The sequence below is a fragment of the Carettochelys insculpta genome, chromosome 3 (genome assembly GCF_033958435.1).
Source record: "Carettochelys insculpta isolate YL-2023 chromosome 3, ASM3395843v1, whole genome shotgun sequence".
Lineage (NCBI taxonomy): Eukaryota > Metazoa > Chordata > Testudines > Carettochelyidae > Carettochelys > Carettochelys insculpta.
The window spans coordinates 164,720,736-164,738,692 of NC_134139.1; the positions used below are offsets into that span (position 1 = coordinate 164,720,736).

A 17,957-nucleotide genomic window follows, 5' to 3' on the forward strand; every position below is an offset into this window, starting at 1 on the left:
TACCATACAGTCACAGGTGCAACATACCAAACTTCCACTTGGCATCCCACTGAAGAGTGAACACCATCTGTCTGTTTAAACGAGACATCACTTTCACACTCAGCGTGATAGTCAGAGCCAGTAAGAATGGAATTAAGCACAGATACTTTTCATCTCTCTTGCATGCACACATGCACCCACTTTGTGTGATTTTCTGAATTTTCAAAAATATGTTTGAGATATATAGGCTGCGTCTACACTACAGAGATCTTTTGAAAGAAGCCCTTCCAGAAGACCTTCTTTCTAAAGAGTGCATCCATGCTCAAAAAAGCTGATCAAAAGAGTGACCTGCTCTTTCGAAAGACAGTGCTGAGACAGCCCCAACTCTTTCGAAATAATGGGCCATGGATCAAAAAATCAGGCCCTATGAGGACAGCTCTTTCAAAAGAAGGGCCCTGCAGAGCATCTACATGTTTTCTTTCAAAAGAAGCTTTTGAAAAGAGGTGCTCTTCCTGAAACAGGAAAGGGAGAGTGATTTCAAAAGGAGCACTGAATTCTTTCAGTTTCCTTTCAAAAGAACAATTTTTCTGTGTAGACACTCTGTGGTATCTTTCGAAAGAGCACCTTCTTTCAAAAAATCTTTTGAAAGAACCTGCTAGAGTAGACGCAGGCATAGAGTATGGCCAAAGTTTCACTCAAGTCCCCAGGTTTAGTTACCTAGACCTACTTGTAGATTTAGTTGTCTAAAGTTAGGTATCTACATTTGGAATCTTTATTCATTGTGAATAAGCAGCGTAGTTTAATGCCTGTACAATAATATACAGAAAAATATTGTTCTATATAAAGCATATATTCCTTATCAGAATTCTCTTCCTAACTATTCCTAAACTGGTCTAGTAAAAGATATCACTTTTGTGTCGGAGAGTACTGCTGGCAAATGGCAACTGTGAAAAAGAGGGATCTTTTCTAAAGTCAGACCCAAACAAATGGGTTATAATTTTAAAACTATGGGCCAGGTGGTCCTCAATGAGAGTTTCTGGCATGAGACAGAAATACTAGGCTATGACCATACTGGACTTTTGCCCCCCTAACATGTCTCAGGACTGCAACTAAAATTTCACCAGTTACAGTATCAGTGAATCCTCTAGGACAGACAAGGCATTATTGGCCATCAGCAGCTAACACAGATGTCCTTGTGTAGCTATGTGCCAAGTTGGTTTTAACATGTTAGCACATTTTCTAACACCAAGCTATTTTCCCAGGACAGACAAGCCCAAAGTGTTAAAAACTATTTGTCAACTGAATACATGCCTGATTTACATGTAGCACATACTCTGTAATGGATGTTAGGAACAACTAAGTTTGCTGACTATAATCATGAAAGAATAACCAATTAAACATATCTAAATCTCCTAGTAAACTGAGCGCTACACAGGCAATTAAAATTAGAATTTCAAAATGCTTTTTGCTGAAAGCATCTCCTCTAACATTTCTTGCTCCAAAGAGATGGATTTAGAAAGGTGTGCATCCTGAACAAGGGAAAAAAACAAACATCCAAAATAAATCAGGCATGGATTTTACATCATTGCCAAACTCCTGAAACTTGAACATAATTATCTTAAAGAAATCACTCAGGTGTCTTCTTTAATATTTCTATGTTGCCAGTCAACACAAATATCAAATCCATTAAAAAATACTAAAATCAAGGGTACTTATCCCTCATCAATACTGAAACATGCACAAACACAACAGGAATTAATTTAGTCTCCCCAGTAGTAAGGCTGTGGCCACACTTGGCCAAAACTTTGAAATGGCCATGCAAATGGCCATTTCGAAGATTACTAATGAGGCGCTGAAGCGCCATGGCCAGGAGCGTCCTAATGCTAATGAGGCACTGAATATTCAATTCAGCACCTCATTAGTAATCTTCAAAATGGCCATTTGCATGGCCATTTCAAAGTTTTGGCCAAGTGTGGCCACAGCCTAATTGTTATAGGAATCTAAGGCAACATCCACACAGCAGCATTATTTCCAAATAATCTATTCTGCACTAGCTATTCCAAAAGAGCTTATTTTGAAATAACAGCCACACAAGGGAATGCATTTTGAAACAGCCCCCAGTAATTTCAAAACAGCACAACTGGACACATAGTTCCTCTTTCAAAATAGCATCACTGGGTGCCCATGATGGCTTATTTTGAAATAGCGCTATTCCATGTTTCAACAGCACCTACTTCAAATAGCTATTTCAAAACAGGCATTATTCCTCTTGCAATGAGACTTATGAAATTTTAAATAACACATCCATTATTTTGTGCGCAGTATAGACGCTAGCAAAGATATTTTGAAAGAAGGGCTGTTATCTTGAAAAAAGCTTTGCTGTGTGGCCATAGCCTTCATGATTAATGAGAGGTGAAAGGCTTTATCATATCGAATTCCCAACCCTTTTGGCCACTCAAGCACTCCAATCAGAGAAATATTTTTAATAACTGTTTTTTTCGCAGTCTTGACTTGAAATAAGAACGTACAAACTGAGGGCATCCTGAAGTGTAGGAAGGGGTACAAAACCCCATCAGAACATAAAGGTGAATAAAACTACAACAACAAACACACTACAGTTGATAAACTAAGCCAACAACTGCGAACAGCCCACATATTGTTTGACGATTTAGAAACTTGGAGACAAATCCACAATTTGCATACTAAATGCTAGTCCAATGACTCAGAGTTGCATCTGTTTGTGTCAGTGCAGTTGTGACCCATCAAATCATTAAATTAACATCTTCTGCTGTTGAACTTCCACTCGCTTTACTAAATTTAAAAAGGGTTTAAATACCTTGTATATGCTCTAGTTAGAAAAATATACTGTAATTCTACTATAGCTCATAGAGGAGCAAAGGGGAGTCAAAAGCCAAGTCAAAGAAAAATAGAAATGTATCTTAAGAACACAATGATCTTGCAACAAGATAGAAGCGTGAGACGAAAATGAGCATGTCCCAATTTTCAGTGGATTGCATTTAATATTTCCTTATTATATGTCTGTAACCCAAGCTAGTGTTCCTGGGCATAGTCATAATGTAGCCACACCGATTTATTTTCGTATGTATTTATACCATGTGATTCACAATAAAATGCATGAATGAGTTAAAATACAGTTATACACTCAAAAATGTTAAGTGGTGTCATGGGATTCCACATTTACAGCCACAATATGTCTGTCTAAACTGACATAATTTGCAGGTTAAAAAGCTTCCCCCCTCAAAAAAGCTCTGTAAATTCACTTTGGGTTCTGAAAGACAAGCCACACATTACCACCAATAATAAGAATGTATTGAAAATTCATTAACAGTTTTGTTGACTATGTGAAAGCCACAACATAATCTTGTTGTCTTTTTCATTGCTGTATGAGATTTGCAAAGCTAATGAGTACAAAACATATTTTTGGCAGGCAGGTATGACTCAGAAAATACATAAGAACGGCCATAGTGGGTCAGATCAAAGGTCCATCCAGCCCAGTATCCGGTCTGCTGACAGTGGCCATTGCCAGATGCCTAGAAGGAACAGGCTGAACAGGTATCGATCAAAAAATCTCTCTCCTGCCATCCATCTCCAGCCTCTGACAAGCAGAGGCTAGGGACACTATTCCTTACCCATCCTGGCTAATAGCCATTAATGGACCTAACTTCCATGAATTTTATCTTGCTCTTTTTTAAACCCTCTTATAGTCCTAGTCTTCACAGCCTCCTCTGGCGAGGAGTTCCACAGGTTGACTGTGTGCTGTGTGAAGAACATCTTTTTATTTACTTTAAACCTGCTGCCCATTAATTTCAGTGAGTGTCCTCTAGTTCTGATGAGAACAAAATAAATAACTTTTCCTTGTTCACTTTCTCCACACCACTCATGATTTTACATACCTCTATCAAATCCTCCGTTAGTTTCCTCTTTTCTAATCTGAAAAGTCCTAATCTCTTTAATCTCTCTTCATATGGGACCTGTTCCAATCCCCTAATCATTTCAGCTGCCCTCTTCTAATGCCAATATATCTTTTTTGAGATGAGGGGAGAACAGACAGTTGAGTAACAAGATACTGTTTCTACATATGCACTTCAATGACCAGAACCACATACTAAAACAAAAATGCTGAAGCAGTGGTTCTTACAGTGTTAGACCACTCTGATAAAAATTATATATTTAAATTTAAATTCTAGTACCAAGTCCTATAGGTTATCAGTTATTCAGATAACCTTACCTATCCATTTTTAAATGGAAACTGATAAACACTTGAACCTATTTAATCTGCAACCCTTGGAAACAGGGTATGATGGATTAAAGATTTTGCCTGGCCAGGAGCGTGCGGGGCGGGGGGAGGGTCCAAGTGCAAGTGGGAAGGAAGCTTACCTGGCAGCATGCTCTCAGGGAGGGCATGTGTGTCCCCTGTAGGAATGTGAATGGTTACCTGGTTAACCAGTAGGCCAAGGGACTGGGCAGAAAGGCAGCTGGACAGGCTACCCCAGCCCAGGGGCTGCTCCAGTTGGGCTGCAATGACCCTGGCGGTCACGGCTGCCAGGGCCGCACTGGAGTGATCCCCTTGCCCATGGCAGCCCCACAGGGAGGAAAGCTCCAGCTGGGCTGGAGCAACCCAGGTCTCCAGTGCCCTGAAGGCATGGGAAGAGGAATGGTGGGCAGCACAGCTGGGAAATATTTTATAGCAAAATGCAACAAAGAGCAGTAAAATATATACATAAACTTAATTGCAGGGATTTTCTTTCCTATACCTGTAAATGGTGAGATTCCAAGTACTTGGCATTTCTTTGACTAATTTTTACTCTGCTTCCATTTTCCCTCCCATTATTTTGTTATCTCCTGATATTAAGCATCACTTTTGGGTACTCTCCTGTTTGTTAGCTTTTGTTTCCTTTCTATTTGCTCTTTTTAGTCTTGTGTGTACTGCACTTTTCCCCAAGATCATATCCACTGTTGCAACTCTTAGCAGAGTTACTTGATCCTATGATAAAAATAGCAGCTGATGGTCTTATTGCCTTACTGATGGACTTGCATTAAAGTAATGCTGGGAAATCAAGAAAAAAAGGACAGCATAGGCATAGCCAGTGATTACCTTGATATTTTCAATTCTGTCTTTGGCCATGTCTACACTAGCCCCAAACTTCGAAATGGCCACGCAAATGGCCATTTCGAAGTTTACTAGTGAAGTGCTGAAATGCACATTCAGCGCTTCATTAGCATGCGGGCGGCCGCGGCACTTCGAAATTGACACGGCTCGCCGCTGCGCAGATCGTCCCGATGGGGCTCCTTTTCGAAAGGACCCCGCCTACTTCAAAGTCCCCTTATTCCCATCAGGTGGGGAATAAGGAGACTTCGAAGTAGGCAGGATCCTTTCGAAAAGGAGCCCTGTCGGGACGATCTGCGCAGCGGCGAGCCGTGTCAATTTCGAAGTGCCGCGGCCGCCCGCATGCTAATGAAGCGCTGAATGTGCATTTCAGCACTTCACTAGTAAACTTCGAAATGGCCATTTGCGTGGCCATTTCGAAGTTTGGGGCTAACGTAGACGTAGCCTTAGGGTCAGAAGTTCAATACAGCAGCCACTTTTCAACTGTAAGTTTCTTGTTCTTAATATTTACCCATGTACCTTCGTAACAGGAAATTTAATTACATACTTGTTAACATATGGAGATACACATCTCCTGGAACTGGAAGGGACCTCAAGAGGTCATTGAGTCCAGTCCCCTGCCCTCTTGGCAAGACCACGCACCATCCCTTTTTTTTTCCCCAAAAAATCTATTTGCCCCAGATTCCTAAATGGCCCCCTCAACGATTGAACTCACAACCCTGGGTTTAGCAGGCCAAAGCTCAAACCACTCTGTATGGTCTACTCCAAACCAAAGGAACTATATCTTACTCATGAAAGCTCAGGATCTAATAAATAGATATCAGTCTTTAAGATGCTACAGGACTGCTCATTATTTGTGAAGCTACACACTAACAAGGCTACCCCGTGAGTCTGTAATGGTTAATATCGTACATATTCTTGATTTTGAGTTTTATCCTTAAGATTATCCAGCCAGCCTTTGGCTTTTGGCAGATCACTTCTGTTTAGTAATAATCTACTGAGATCTTTTGGATGGAAGCTGGTGTATGAATATAAAGCTGTGTACAAAGAGTAAGGCATTACCACCACCCTGTGAGATAGGGAAGTATCATTTTTCTGACTGTACAAATGTGGAAACAAAACAAAAAAGCAGTCCAGTAGCACTTTAAAGACTAACAAACTAATTTATTAGGGGATGAGCTTTCGTGGGACAGACCCACTTCTTCAGGTCACGAAAGCTCATCCCCTAATAAATTAGTTTGTTAGTCTTTAAAGTGCTACTGGACTGCTTTTTTGTTTTGATAGTTTATAGATTACATGGCTTTCTCTCTGTTCCTATTCAAATGTGGAAACAGTTACTTGCTGGCCACAGTTACACGCTTTGGGGCACAGCAGGGAACAGAACTCCCAGATCCCAGTCCTGTGCCTTAAAAACAGCACCAGCCTTCCTCCCTGTTCTCGTTTATACCACAGATCAAGCAAATGGGTGCTCTTAATGCATTTAAGCTCCACAGAGGAGAAATCTAAGTTCAGTGTTGAAATGCAAAAACAAGTCTGTAAACAAAAATATGGCTCCTGAAGTCTTCAAGAATGCTCATGCTAGGTCAAATAATCTTGGTAAAGGATAATCTCAGATGGATAGGCGTGTTAGTCTGTAGCTTCACAAACAAGCAGTCCTGTAGCACCTTAGAGACTAACAAATTAGGTCATGAGCTTTTGTGGGTAAGACCCACTTCAACAGGATTCCTTGTCACAGGACTGGAGTCAAAAGACCTGATCTCCTTTTCCAGTTCTGTAACAAACTTCCTGTGTGAACCTGGCCAAACGGTTAAGTCCTCCATTTTGAAAAGCATCAATTTTTTGGTTATCCATCTTCAGACACTTACAGTTCACACTTGTAGATGTTGAGCACCCGCAGCACCTATGGACTACAACTGGACCAACAAAGCATGCTCAGTTACTCTGAAAAATCAGAGAATAGATGACTCATAATGAGGATCCATAACTAAGACATGCTTGAAAATGTAAGCCTTAACATCTCTATACTTCAGTTTTGCCTAATCTAAATGGAGCAGTAACCCCTTTACAGATATTGATGAAAAGTCTCTTAATGCTACTGTGAAGTGTTTTGAGATTCTTTAAGACAAGGTGCTCTATAAATATGAAGTATAATCATTTGCACACAGAAGCATATTGACAGAGGCAAGGGTGGGATGAAACTTACAAGAGGCATCCAATTCTGGGTTCTCAATCTAAGATCTTGAAACTGAATTCAGAGTTACTGAGCAATCACAGCTCCTATTAACTTCAGTGGGCCCAAAACATAGGCAAATGAACAAACAGTGAGAAGTTATGTTCACTTTAACTAGTTGTAATAATTTAAACTGTTATTAGCAATGCCATAGTCCCTCAAGTTATGTGAGGGTTGCATTCTCATATGGGGGCGACTTTTTCCCCCGCTGAACTCACATTCTGCAGCCGGGGAAGCAGCAGGAGTACCTGAAGCTCCATTTGAAAGGTAAGTCCTGCGGTTGTGTGGGGGCGGTTGGTGAGCCTGGAGGTGAGTTTGGGCTGCAGGGGGCTGTGGGGTGGAGTTGAACTGGAGCCATGCGCAGGGGATGGGGGGCGAGCTGGGCTACGGGGGGGTTTGAACTGGGGCTGCAGGGCTGAGGGGGAAGGGGTTTGAGCCAGGGCTAGAGGGAGAAGGATTCTGAGTTAAGTGCAACTTGAAATCACGCATTTTGCAGGTTTACTCTATATTAATAATTTCATTTTCCAACTGTTCTAATTCAAATGTATCCCTTTTACACTCCCTCTACTTTAAATTAGTGGATACTAAAAAAGGCTAACCTGAAACCCGAGTCAGACATGAACTGCTATAATCCAAGATATATTCATAATGTACTGCACTACAAATATATTTGGATCCATTATTTGCAAAGAACTGAAGGAAGGCCACTCAAATTTTTCTTTGGGTAGCAACAGCAACATGTAGTAGTTTCATTAATCCTACTTGCCTTTCTCACATACTATTTTATTAGCTAGTAACATGACTATGCAAAAAAGATAGCATGGTTCAGTTGGTAAAAGCATTAAGTAGGGGCTGGAATCCCTAGTGTTATCATGTGCACGTCTCTTCCCCCTCAGTTTCCAAACTGTAAAATGAGCGTAACAATACTCAGCTTCCCTTGTAAAGCACTTTTAGAGCTGTGAACAAAAAGTGCCAGATGAAAATTTACTGTGATGATTCTTTACAAAATAAGAGGGTCAAAACCACCCAAGAGCTTAAAATGGAAAGGCCAAAGCCCACACACAAGTCAGGAGGAGTTTCTCGACTGATTTCCAAGGGTGCAGCTCAAGGGCTTCAAGGTCAGTGGCAGCAATCAAAGGCCGTTTGCTTGGCTACAAACCCCAGACAAGACCAGAAAGGAGTGACTAAGAGGCGGAAGGGAGAGGTGGTGCAAACAGAGGGTGAGGCGGGCGGTCACCTATTTTCTTTGCCCTTATGCCACTCTGTTCTCAGGGAGACCGCTCAGGCGAGCAAAGCTAACACGCGCCTCGCTCACGCCCAGTGAAGAGGCCGGCAGTTTAGGTGCAGTACCACTGTTCGCACCCAAACGGCACGGCAGTGGGTGGAGGCGCTGCTCGCAGCACGGATCCCGGGCCCTCCGCCTCGGAGCTGGCTGGCCGGGACCCCGAATGCTGCCCCCGGGTGCCCCTCGGCCCCGGCTCTGCTCGCTGCCCACTCCCGGGGCCAGGCGCGGGGGTTCACCTGCACGCCGGTGTAGTGCTCGAAGAAGAAGAGCACCATGCTCTGGTAGATGCTGTAGAATCGGTCATCCAGCTCCCGGTAGACGCGGGCGGGCAGCAGGGCGGAGAGCAAGCGCCAGGCGCCCCAGGCCAGCACGTAGGTGGGCGCCGTGCCCATCATCACGGCGGCGGGCAGGACATAGCGCATGGAGTAGGTGTGGAGCACCAGGGACAACAGCATCTTCCCTTCCCGGTCCAGTCCGGCCCGGCCTCGCCACCCCTCAGCGCCCACGTGCGCCGCGCCCGGCTGGGCTGAGAGCGCGCCCGGCCTGCCTCCAGCCGCCTGCGGCCCGCAGCCGCATGGCCCGCGCGGCGGGCACGGGCAGGGGCGGAGCCCGGCGGAGGGCGAGCGCGGCGGGAGTTGGGGGCTGGGCCGGGCTCCGGGCTCCGCACTCCCCTCAGCCACCAGGAGCTCGCCCGGCAGCAGCTGCAGCGCGGCCCGCAACAAGGTGGCTCCTCAGTGGCTGCGGGGAGACTTCCGGGGGCGGGCAGGGACTGGAGGCCGCCGTCCCCCTCCGCCCGCCCCGCGAACGGAAGGCTGCGCGGCCTGAGGTGTCTTCTTGGGACAGGGCCGGGCAGCTCCCGCTGTCCCCGGCCCTGCCAGTCCCCCGAGTCTTTGGCCTCTGCCTGTACCCCCCGTTCACCGCCGCCGCTGTCCCCGGCACTCGCTGGTCTTCGCCTCCGTGTTGGGCCTTACTTCCCCCTCCCCCCGCAGCCGTGTCCTAGTCAGCCGCTACCCCCCCAGCCCCAACCAGAGCACCTTCCTCCTTCAACCCCTTTTCTGGACACGTGCACCTAGCCACACCCCTCGTAGAATCATAGAACACTAGGACCGGAAGGGGCCTCGAGAGGCCATAGAGTCCAGTCCCCTGCCCCGAGGGCAGGACCGACCACTATCTACACCATCCCTGATAGACATCTATCTAATCTGTTCTTAAATATCTCCAGCGAGGGAGATTCCACAACCTCCCTTGGCAACTTATTCCAGTACGTGACCACCCTGACAGTTAGGAACTTTTTCCTAATGTCCAACCTAAAGTTCCCTTGCTGCAGTTTAAGTCCATTGCCTCTTGTTCTCTCCTCAGAGGCCAAGAAGAACAAGTTTTCTCCCTCCTCCTTATGACACCCTTTAAGATATCTGAAAACCGCTATCATGTCCCCCCTCAATCTTCTTTTTTCCAAGTTAAACAAGCCCAATTCTTTCAGCCTTTCTTCATAAGTCATGTTCTCCAGACCTTTTATCATTCTAGTTGCTCTTCTCTGGACCTTCTCTAATTTCTCTACATCTTTCTTGAATTGGGGTGCCCAGAACTGGACACAATATTCCAGCTGAGGTCTAACCAGCGCAGAGTAGACCGGTAGAATGATTTCTCGTGTCTTGTTGACAACACACCTGCTAATGCATCCCAGAATCATGTTTGCTTTTTTTGCAACAGCATCACACTGTTGACTCATATATAACTTGTGATCTACTAGAACCCCAGGTCCCTTTCTGCTGTACTCCTTCCTAGATAGTCTTTTCCCATTCTGTATGTGTGAAACAGATTATTCCTTCCTAAGTGCAGCACCTTACATTTATCTTTATTAAACTTCATCCTGTTTACTTCAGACCATTTCTCTAATTTATCTAGATCATTCTGAATTATGACCCTATCCTCCAAGATAGTTGCAACCCCTCCCAGCTTGGTATCATCTGCAAACTTAATAAGCGTACTTTCTATGCCAATATCCAAATCATTAATGAAGATATTGAACAGAACTGGTCCCAAAACAGACCCCTGCGGAACCCCACTTGTTATGCTTTTCTAGCTGGATTGAGCACCATTAACAACTACTCTCTGGGTGCGATTAGCCAGCCAGTTATGTACCCACCTTATTGCAGCGCGATTTAAGTTGGACTTGCCTAGTTTGTCGATAAGAATATTATGCGAGACCATATCAAATGCTTTACTAAAGTCTAGGTATACCACATCCACTGCTTCTCCCTTATCTACGAGTCTCGTTATCGTGTCAAAAAAAGCTATCAGGTTGGTTTGACATGATTTGTTTTTTACCAAACCATGCTGGCTGTTCCCTATCACTTTACTACCTTCCAAGTGCTTGCAGATGACTTCCTTAACTACCTGCTCCATTATCTTTCCTGGCACAGAAGTTAAGCTTACTGGCCTGTAATTTCCTGGGTTGTTCTTATTCCCCTTTTTGTAGATGGGCACTATATTTGCCCTCTTCCAGTCTTCTGGAATCTCTCCTGTGTCCCATGACTTTCCAAAAATGAGAGCTAACGGCTCAGCTACCTCTTCTTGCTGGGCATCTGCTATCCCTCACCCCTGTCCTAGGCGCCCACCCTCACACAGCCCCATCCCAAGCACCCAGCCCCTAAGCCCCAATCTGTCCTGTTACCTGCCTCCTTTCTCCCCTCCTCTAGCCCAATCCAGGAACCCATTGGCCCTCCCCCCACAGCCCTATTTCAGACACCTACCTCCTGTTGTAAAGTTTGTCTCATTATTATGGTCACCTTGCTCCTCCTGCCCTCCTTGAACCTTAGCCCCTATTTGCTGCATCTATCCTCCACCCTCCAGTTCTCACAGCCCCCCAGGCCAGGCACCCATCACCCCTTTCCTGTTGCAGGTCTCACAGCCCCTTGTTCTGAGTGCCCACCAGCACCAGCTGAGAACCCTTCAAGCCAGATAGTGCACAGGGTCATTTACACTTTTCAGTTCCCAGGGAGCAGACTTGGTGAGGGTTCTTCCAGCTTAGATTTGCTGAGCGGTTGTTTTACCAAAATGTTGGTGGGGCATTTTTCAGTGGGTGCTGGTGATCCTTCTCTGTCACTGTTGCCTTGTAGTTGTTATGCTGGACAGTAGACTGCAGACTCCTGGGGACAGGGACTAACTATTGGACCCACATTTGTACTGTATCTAGAACAGTGGTTCTCAACATGTGGTCTGCAACCATCTCACAGATGGGCCATGGACTGAGACAGCCACACACACACCAGGGAGCGCATGCTGGCTCTCCAATCCTTCCTCTGCCCCATGCTACAGCTACATATCTATGTTTTGTCCTCCACTAGACTAATATGAATAATTTAGTATTTAGAGATAAAAAAATGCATTTTGTCATCATGGGTAGTTGGCTGGTGGGCTCTGCGAATAGGTTTGCATTGAGTGGAGTGAACCATGGGCCAAAGAGTTTGAGAACCGCTGGTCTGGAACTGTAGGGGTCAAAATCATTGCTGCAAAACAAATAAATAAAAACATGCTGTAATTAATAATGACCAACTGTTTCAGAGAAAGGTGCAAGGCACCATATTGAGAATACTTAACGTTATGACTGGCAAACTAAGCCATGTCAGTGAATTGTTTATACCTATAAAAATTCTTTTCTGGAAATCTAGGCTGCTCATTTTAATGGACAGGATGGCTATACTACCTATTGTTAAGGTGCTTAACACATCTAATTCCAAAAATGTTTTCATTTGTTTATGACTTTATCATAGCATAAATGTTCAGCCTGAAATTTTACGTTCTAGTTGCTTTGGAGTTGATTGGTTTATTTCAAACAAAATGGTTTAGTTTTTTCCGTATAGGCTATGTCTACACAAGCCCAAATCTTCGAAATTGCCATGCAAATGGCCATTTCAATTATTACTAATAAGGCACTGAAATGCATATTCAGCACCTCATTAGCATGCCACCAGCCACGGCTCTTCAAAATTGCCACTTTTTGCTTCCGCACGGCTCGTCCAGACAGAGGTCCTTTTCAAAAGGACCCCACCAACTTTGAAATCTCCTTATTCCTATCAACATATAGGAATAAGGGGATTTTAAAGTTCCCAGGGTCCTTTTGAAAAGGGCCTCCGTCTGGATGAGCCACGCGGCAGCAAAAAGCGGCAATTTTGAAGAGCCGTGGCCAGTGGCATGCTAATGAGGCGCTGAATATGCAATTCAGCGCCTCATTAGTAATCTTCAAAATGGCCATTTGCATGGCAATTTCGAAGATTTGGGCTAGTGTAGACATGGCCATAGTCTTCAGGGTCCTGTAAAGGGTACAACTCTTGTACTGAAGTTTAGGGCTTGTCTCTTGTCTATAGGAGGGAAAACTTACCAATAAAATTATACCACTACAGCCATACAGGTTTACTTCCACTTGCAGAAGTGCTTAATCTGGAGTGGAAATGTCCATATGGGAATTTAATTATGTGGGTAAATTTCCCCATGTGGATAAGCCTTCAGATGCTAAGTATTAGTGATGGCCAGAAGATAGTTCTTTTTTTGTGACAGCTTTTGAAAACCTGGAATTAAATCCAAACCTTTTTAACATTTTTGTGAAAATAAAATTGCAACAATTTATTTTTGATTGAATTTTTCAATTCAGGAAGTTTGTGTGTGTGTCTACCAGGCTACAGCCATACACTCCCTCTCTCTTCCCCCTTAATGCTGAAAATTTTGTTGAAAGTGAAGTATTTTAGCTTAGATGAAACACCATGTTTGACAAATAGTGTTTTGTTTTGTTTTAAGGTGAGGTAACAATATGATATGCCTAAAGTTCTTGTACTTTGGCTGTTGGTGCAAGAAACTTGGTTAGACCTTCCAGGCTTGCTAATGAGATTTGTTTGGTTCACAGATGTGTGCATATTCATTTGTCTGTTTAGGGCTTCCACCTGTAAATTCCCATCACCCCACCAAATCAAACTAAAGACTTCATACCCCAATGCCATTTTGCCCAGTCCATTCTTTTCCTCCTGAAGGAACCCTAGAGGCAACACCTTAAAAACTGTATTCCTTATAACATTAATTATATGAAAGTTTTGGCGAATTTCATAACCTACAACCAATAAATATTAATTAGAATGGATGAAGCCAGATCATAAAATCAAATACATAAATGTGAAAGACTAGGGCCGTGGCTCCCCCCTTTTGAGAGAGGGATGATAATGAGCCTCTTCAGCAGATGCTAATGAGGCGCCGCCATGCATGTGCAACTCCTCATTAACATAATAGCAGCCGCATGCGTTTCAAAAGTGCTGCTTTCAAAACGCACACCGCAGGTGTAGCTGGGGGCCTTTCGAAAGGACCCCTGGACTTCAAAAGCCCCTTCTTACCATTTGGTTTTGGGAAGAAGGGGCTTTCGAAAGGCCCCTGTCTACACCCGCGGTGTACGTTTCGAAAGCAGCACTTTCAAAACGCACGCAGCAGCCATTATGCTAATGAGGCACTGCATGTGCATGGCAGCACCTTATTAGCATCTGCCAAAGTGGCTCATTGGCATCCCCTTTTTGAAAGTGGGGTGCTAGTGTAGCCATGGCCTATGTGAGTACCACCTTGAGTATGAACATTTAAACTCCCAAGATTGGAAAGTCAAAGTTCTCACAGCAATATTAACATGATCATATTGCACAGATGACAGTATTTCAATTTACTTCTTCTGAGATCATGTTATTTTGTTTCTCAACACTGGTCTAGGATCAATATTTGGAAATAGTTTGCCCTGCCAAGAATCCTCTACAATTCACATAACAGTCTATAAAATAATGTTATTCTGATTACCATCTTATTTCTCCCCTTCAGTTTTGATATGATTTTTGCAGCCAACATCTTCTGAATTGCTAGAGGAGGAAATTAATATTTTATAGTAGTTCAAAACTGGTATTCCATACATGTGTAGATATACGTTTGAGGTAGAAGCCAATGAGATCATGTCAGAACTCAAATGGAGATGGGGAAAAAAGCAAAATGGTAATTGGAACAGTATGATCTTTTGGTTTGATACCTTGTGCTCTGTCAGAGCTAGAAATTATTTCTGCATGTGGAAAGATGGAATTCTGAAGCAAACTTAAGTTTGCAAATTTATGTTGGCCCCTGTATGCATATGCATTGTGATAAAGTCTCTACTTACATGATCACATAACATGATTTACAAGACTTCCACCTGGCAGATTTTAAATTTTGTGTTTTGTCCTCATTGTTCAGTGTGTCCCTCCATATGTAATTTATGGCATCATATTTGAACCCTGTTCTCAAGACAGATTTATATATTTTCTCATGGCGTTTCTGTGGTGTGTGTCACTTTTGTGTAATAATGCTTTACTACCTGTCTTGTGAAAATGAACATTCTCGGAGTGGTCGCTGTGTTAGTCTGTTTCCTCACAAAACAAAAAAAAGCAGTCCTGTAGCACCTTAAAGACTAACAATATTATTTATTAGGTGATGAGCTTTCTTGGGACAGACCGGATCTAAAGAAGTGGGTCTGTCCCAGGAAAGCAAATAAATAATAGTTAGTCTTTAAAGTGCTACAGGACTGCTTTATTTTTGTTTTGTGAAAATGAGTGTTCCTGTTTTACACATAAGGATTTGAAATACAGAGAGAACAAGGTTGGAAGTATTTGGAAATTATGGGGACTTGTTTTTTCAGTGTACTTACCATTAGATAGAACATTTTACATTTAAATCACAGCTTCCATAGCTCATCACTGCCCTGTGTCAGACTTCAGGGTATCAAGCTGACCACTGTGGCAGGATGTACCAGGTATTTTCTACATCTGTTCAGTGACCCCACCACTTAGACACTAACAGCACTAAGATGACCTGGTGGTAGGAAAGAGCAGCAAAGTTAGATCTATAGGAGTTGCCTAGAGAATCCTCCAATGAACTGCAGCAGAACCAACAAGTACCGGCTATTCAGAATTTACAGGGAGTAGAAGTAGGCTGAGGATAAACAGTGCCTAGCAGGATAGATAAAAAGGGCAGGCTGTTTTTAGGAGTTCATACGAGGTGAAGCAATGATGGGGAAGGAAGGCTATTCCTGCCTTGACCCATGTAACCTGGTCTAGCCAGGGGCTTAGTCTGGACTGCATTGGCCTATGAGCTCTATGAAAAACTAGTATTTACATCATGTTTAATTTGAGTTAATAATTTTTTTTCTGTTAACTACAGAAGGTGCTGGCCAGCAGCTTGACCACAGAATAAAGTGACCATTTGTCCCATTTTGGTCAGGACAGTCCCATATTTCAGGCACCAGTAAGGCATCCTGACTAATTTTAACAAAGGGGCTAATTGTCCTGTATTTATGCTCCCTGCTGAGCTGCCCTTCCTCCAGGTCAGCTCAGCTCACCCGCAGCTGCTGGCTGGAGAGCAAGTGGAGCACATACTCAGTGGCCACGTGTATAGGCAGCAGCAGGAGACAGAGCCACCAAGGGCCATGCCATAGGTTCGTAAGGCATGGTATATTGGAGGTGGGGGAGTAGTATGTGTGCCCCAGTCCTTTTAAAGATTTTAATGGGACCTGGTGCCCCAGGCAGCCGCCCCTCCAGACAGGAAGACCTCTCCACCCCGCCCAGCTGTACTAGGGCAGGGCTGCAGCCCAGTTCTGGCTCCCCGCAGCTTGGGGAGAAGCTGTGAGCCTCACTGGTGGGGCTGCAGCTCTGTACTGGCTCCCTGCAGATTGGGCAGAAGCCGAGAGCCTCACTGGTGGGGCTGCAGCCCTGTTTTGGCTATCCTTGGCGTGGGGAGAAGCCAGGAGCCTCAGCAGGGCTATAGCCATGTTCCTAACAGCATGGGTCATCTGGCAAAATGCCACCCACCTTTTTGCAAGGCAACCGCCCATGCAACTGGGGCGCTCCCCCATGGGGCAGGAGCCCCATTCTGATACCCCATGGCATGAGGCAGCCAGGGAGCTGCACCTGCTTGGCTGCCGCATTCGGGGAGCCCCACCCACCCCCTGTGTCCTGTACTTGGCCTAGGGAAATATGGTCACCTTACCACAGAAGCGTTGTGGAACCAGAACTTAGAGGGATGCTAGAAAGAGAGTCCTTGCAGTGCCAAACTGTGACATGGGTCAGTGCTCCTGTGGTGATAGCACATTAACCAGCTCCCAGGAATGAGGAACATCTGTCTAGTACCCATCTGGAGAACTTTTGGTTTAAGTGACTTGTTCAGCATCATGTGGGAACTCTGTGGCAGAGACCGGGCTAGAATCCAAGTATTCATGGGAGCATTTCAATTTCCTTAACCATGAGTCTATCCTTTCTGTTCATTTATCTGCCTGAGTCACCACACACCTTCCAGCAGCCCACTCAGGATGTTAGTTACCAGCTCCTGTATGCAGCTACAATCACTGGCATATACCTGACATGGTTCTTCAACTCTCACATCTGTCCTTTTTGTGGCAGGGAGGAGGGACAGCCCACACAGATGTACAAAGGATCTGTTAGGCTATAAGCCCTCTTTCAGCAGCTTGGGAATCTTTTACTGTGGTTCTAGTGGCATTTCCCCCTGCATGTGATTTACATACGTCCTTTCTGTGTTCCTATTAAGTTGTGAGAGCTCCTTGTCACCCTTCTTGTGGGGATGGTGAAGGTGGCCATCCATTACAAGAAGAGGAGGAAGCTAAATAGGTTGATGTTCTGCCACTTTGGGCGTGACCACATGGCCAAGTTATCTCAAAATAATAGCAGTTATTTTGAAATAACTTTGGCAGCATCCAAATGAAGCACACGCTCTTTCGAAATAAAGTTTAAATAGCAGCTGTCTTATTCCAATTCTGGTAAACCTCATTCCACGAGGCATGAAATCGCTATTTCAAAATATGTGCTATTAAGACACAGAATAGTGCTATTTTGCAATAAGCCATAATGGTCTCCAATGGCCCTATTTTGAAATAGTGCTACGGACCCAGATATGCTGTTTGAAAATAGCTAGGTGCTATTTTGAAATGCATTTTGTGTGTGGCTGTGTTATTTTGAAATATCTTATTTTTAAATAGCCATTTCAGAATATCTTTTTTCAGAATATAGCTGCCCTGTAAATGTAGCCTAGGAGACCAACTTCTAATCCATTGTGTGATCATGTCTCTGGGCAGAGTTCTTCAGGGTGTTGCCCGTTGACTGGTTGGATGCCTTTAAGGAGAAATAGATGCTTTTGGGAGTCTCTGCTCAGTATCTCCGTCTGGGTTCTAGATTTTTTTCCATATGAACTTCCCTTTTGTCCCTGTTTTTTCACTTGTTATCTCCAACATTCAGTTATGTCCCAGTTCCACCATTTCCCACCCCCTCCAAACTTGG

The 17,957-nt window shown here is 44.2% G+C and overlaps 1 protein-coding gene across 4 annotated transcripts in view; it reads right to left on the reverse strand.

The window, feature by feature from the left end:
• AGPAT5 (1-acylglycerol-3-phosphate O-acyltransferase 5) overlaps positions 1-9,540 on the reverse strand; it is a 111,122-nt gene extending 101,582 nt beyond the window's left edge. Inside the window, exon 1 of one of the 4 annotated variants that reach the window (XM_074988906.1) lies at positions 8,859-9,540. In XM_074988906.1, the coding sequence (XP_074845007.1) occupies positions 8,859-9,077 (219 nt within the window). In that variant the 5' untranslated portion in view covers positions 9,078-9,540. The remainder of the gene's footprint in view (positions 1-8,858) is intronic. The other 3 variants (XM_074988904.1, XM_074988905.1, XM_074988903.1) reach the window with 3 other exon arrangements.
• Positions 9,541-17,957: the final 8,417 nt, after the last annotated feature.